The sequence below is a fragment of the Sinocyclocheilus anshuiensis genome, unplaced genomic scaffold (assembly GCF_001515605.1).
Source record: "Sinocyclocheilus anshuiensis isolate Anshui unplaced genomic scaffold, SAMN03320099.WGS_v1.1 scaffold272, whole genome shotgun sequence".
NCBI lineage: Eukaryota > Metazoa > Chordata > Actinopteri > Cypriniformes > Cyprinidae > Sinocyclocheilus > Sinocyclocheilus anshuiensis.
The window spans coordinates 1,450,480-1,453,336 of NW_015554117.1; the positions used below are offsets into that span (position 1 = coordinate 1,450,480).

The 2,857-nt window shown below is 38.3% G+C and overlaps 1 protein-coding gene across 1 annotated transcript in view; it reads right to left on the reverse strand.

Annotated features, from left to right (window-relative positions):
* prss59 (serine protease 59, putative) overlaps positions 1 to 2,857 on the reverse strand; it is a 15,284-nt gene that overhangs the window by 7,513 nt on the left and 4,914 nt on the right. Inside the window, exon 4 of the mRNA XM_016462327.1 lies at positions 983 to 1,118. Within this exon, the coding sequence (XP_016317813.1) occupies positions 983 to 1,118 (136 nt within the window). The remainder of the gene's footprint in view (positions 1 to 982; positions 1,119 to 2,857) is intronic.

Below are 2,857 nucleotides of genomic sequence, written 5' to 3' on the forward strand. Positions count from 1 at the left end.
CACACACACACACACACACACACACACACACACACACACACACACACACACACACGCACACACACCCCAAGTCGAACGGAACTAAGAAGGACACTGAAACCAGGATAGTCACAGTCCAGCGGCTACAACTGCAACAGAAAGGCCTTTTCAGTCCTTCTAAAAACACATGTATTATGCATTGTCTCATGTTCCTATGCCATTACAAACCTATACAATCCCCAGCTCAAGTACTTTAAATAAATGCATCCTTGCAAAAGTGATTTTAAGTCAACATTAATTAAAAAATTCACCCTATTTATTGCCCTTATAAACTAAAAATTACATTAAAATCTAACTTTGTGACTAATGTGAATAAAGAATAACTTTCTCCTCCTCAAAAATGACTACTTTTCTCTTTCTGATGTAATCAAGGACATGTTGGGAAAAATAAATATTACACAATAATATCATAAGAGCATTTCCCATCAAATCCGGATGGTTCAAGTCTGGTTCAAAAAATATTTTATTTACTTTATTAAGTGACATAAATCTAAAAACAAATGCAATTAAGTTCGCACACTATTCACTTCTGTTCAAAAGTTTGGGGTCTGTCAGATTTGTTTTATGTTTTTGAAAGAAGTCTCTTGTGCTCACTACATTTTTTGATCAAAATACAGTAAAATAGTAACAGTGTGAATATTATTACAATTTAAAATAACTGTTTTCTAATTGAATATATTGTAAAATATAATTGATTTCTTTGATCAAAGCTGAATTTTAATTACTCCAGTCTTTAGTGTCTTCAGTGATTTGCTGCTTAAGAAACATTTCTGATTATTATCAATGTTAAAAACAGTTTTTCTGCTTCATATTTTTGTGGAAAACCGTGATGCATTTTATTTTTCAGGATTCTTTGATTAATAGAAAGTTCAGAAGAACAGCATTTATTTATTAGAAATCTTTTGTAACATTAGAAATGTTTTACTGTTTGTGCATGAGTTACCTGAAGTCTTTTGTGATGTTGTCATAAGTTTTCGGGTCATTGAGTCGTTCTACCAGCGTGTCCGATGCTTTCTTCACCACTAGAGGGCACTCTGGGTTTTCCGCCGCCAGCGATCGCCACACAACCTCTAAATATTCTGCAACCACAGAAGAAAATTACATTACACAACAAAATTACACTTCTGCATTTAGCAGACACTTTTATCCAAAGCAACTTACAAAAGAGAAACAAAAACACTCATCAAAGAGCATGATTATGTTGTTTCATCTGGACTCATTTATTGTTCTGAAAAAAAGGAGAGAAGGAGCAGATAACAGGATTGAGATCTCATTTATATCTAGTTCACTTGCTCCTAAATGCATTAAATGTCCTCACCCTCAGGCCATCCAAGATGTAGATGAGTTTGTTTCTTCATCAGATTTGGAGTAATGTAGCATTGCATCACTTTCTCACCAATGGATGCTCTGCAGTGAATGGGTGCCGTCAGAATTAGAGTCCAAACAGCTGATAAAAACATCACAAGTAATCCACACCACTCCAGTCCATCAGTTAATGTCTTGAGAAGTCAAAAGCTGCGTGTTTGTAAGAAATAATTCCATCAAGATGTTTTTAACTTTAAACAGTCACTTTGGGCCTAAATACAAGTCCATAAGCCATAATAACACTTTATCCTGTGATAAAGTCCATCTCCTGTTGTCTCTCACATTAAAATCGACCCACATATTTGTTTAGAGCTGTTTTGGCTCTCTCCTGATTTAGACGACTTTGTCACTGTAGAAAGCGTTATTATGGATTATGGACTCGTATTTTAGCCAGAAGCAACGGTCTAAATTATGGATTTGTTTATTACAAACAAGCATATTTTCTCTTCACCGGATGTTAATTGATGGACTGGAGTGGTGTGGATTATTGTGATGTTTTTATCAGCTGTTTGGACTCTCATTCTGACGGCACCCATTCACTTGCAGAGGATCCACTGGTGAGCAAGTGATGCAATGCTACATTTCTCCAAATCTGTTCCGATAAAGAAACAAACTCATCTACATTTTGGATGGCCTGTAGGTGAGGACATTTTCAGCGAATTTTCACTTTTGGGTGAACTATTCCTTTAAGGAACCATTCATGGCACATGTTTTAGGCTGAAGTTTAGTGTTTTTAGACATGGTCTAAAAGTAATGTTGCAAACCAAACGCCTTATTATCAAAGCCTCAGATGACTGGATGAGAGCAGAAACAGCGGTCAACATAATCATGCATGTCTCACAGAAATGACCAGCGCAAACCGAGAAGATCCAGCATCGTTTCAGGCAACAGACTGGACAAACAATGCGATGAGATGAGAGGACACAATGTGAGAAGCTATTGTTCTAGCGCTGCAGTGATCTAAGAGCTGTTCACAATGAAATGCTGTGAAAGTGGTCAGTGCGACATCACTATCCTGAGGAGCGATGCTCACTGCAGGACAGACCACAGTCACGGAGTTTGACGTCTGCACCGACAGACATGGAGTCATTCACGTCATCTAACCACACAGACGGAGAGCTCTGGGATTCTTCTAACAGGCAAAACACATGTATCTCGTGTCTCCACTGCAGAGACAGTTGCTCATCGCCATAATTAACCCTTGATTTATTTTTCATTTTAATGTCTGTATGGGGGCGTTGTTTTAAATATGACCCAACAGACATAATAAACACCCTCGGCAGACCTCAGTCATGATGACTGGTGATTCGTGTGTGTGTGTGTGTGTGTGTGTGTGTGTGTGTGTAGCTGTAGGTCAGGGAGAGGTCCTGCTTTAAAGTGGTTCGGATGTCATGGTGACATCCAGCTGTTCAGAAACATGGAGGAAAGAGACGGGGGGGTTGAGGAACAGAGG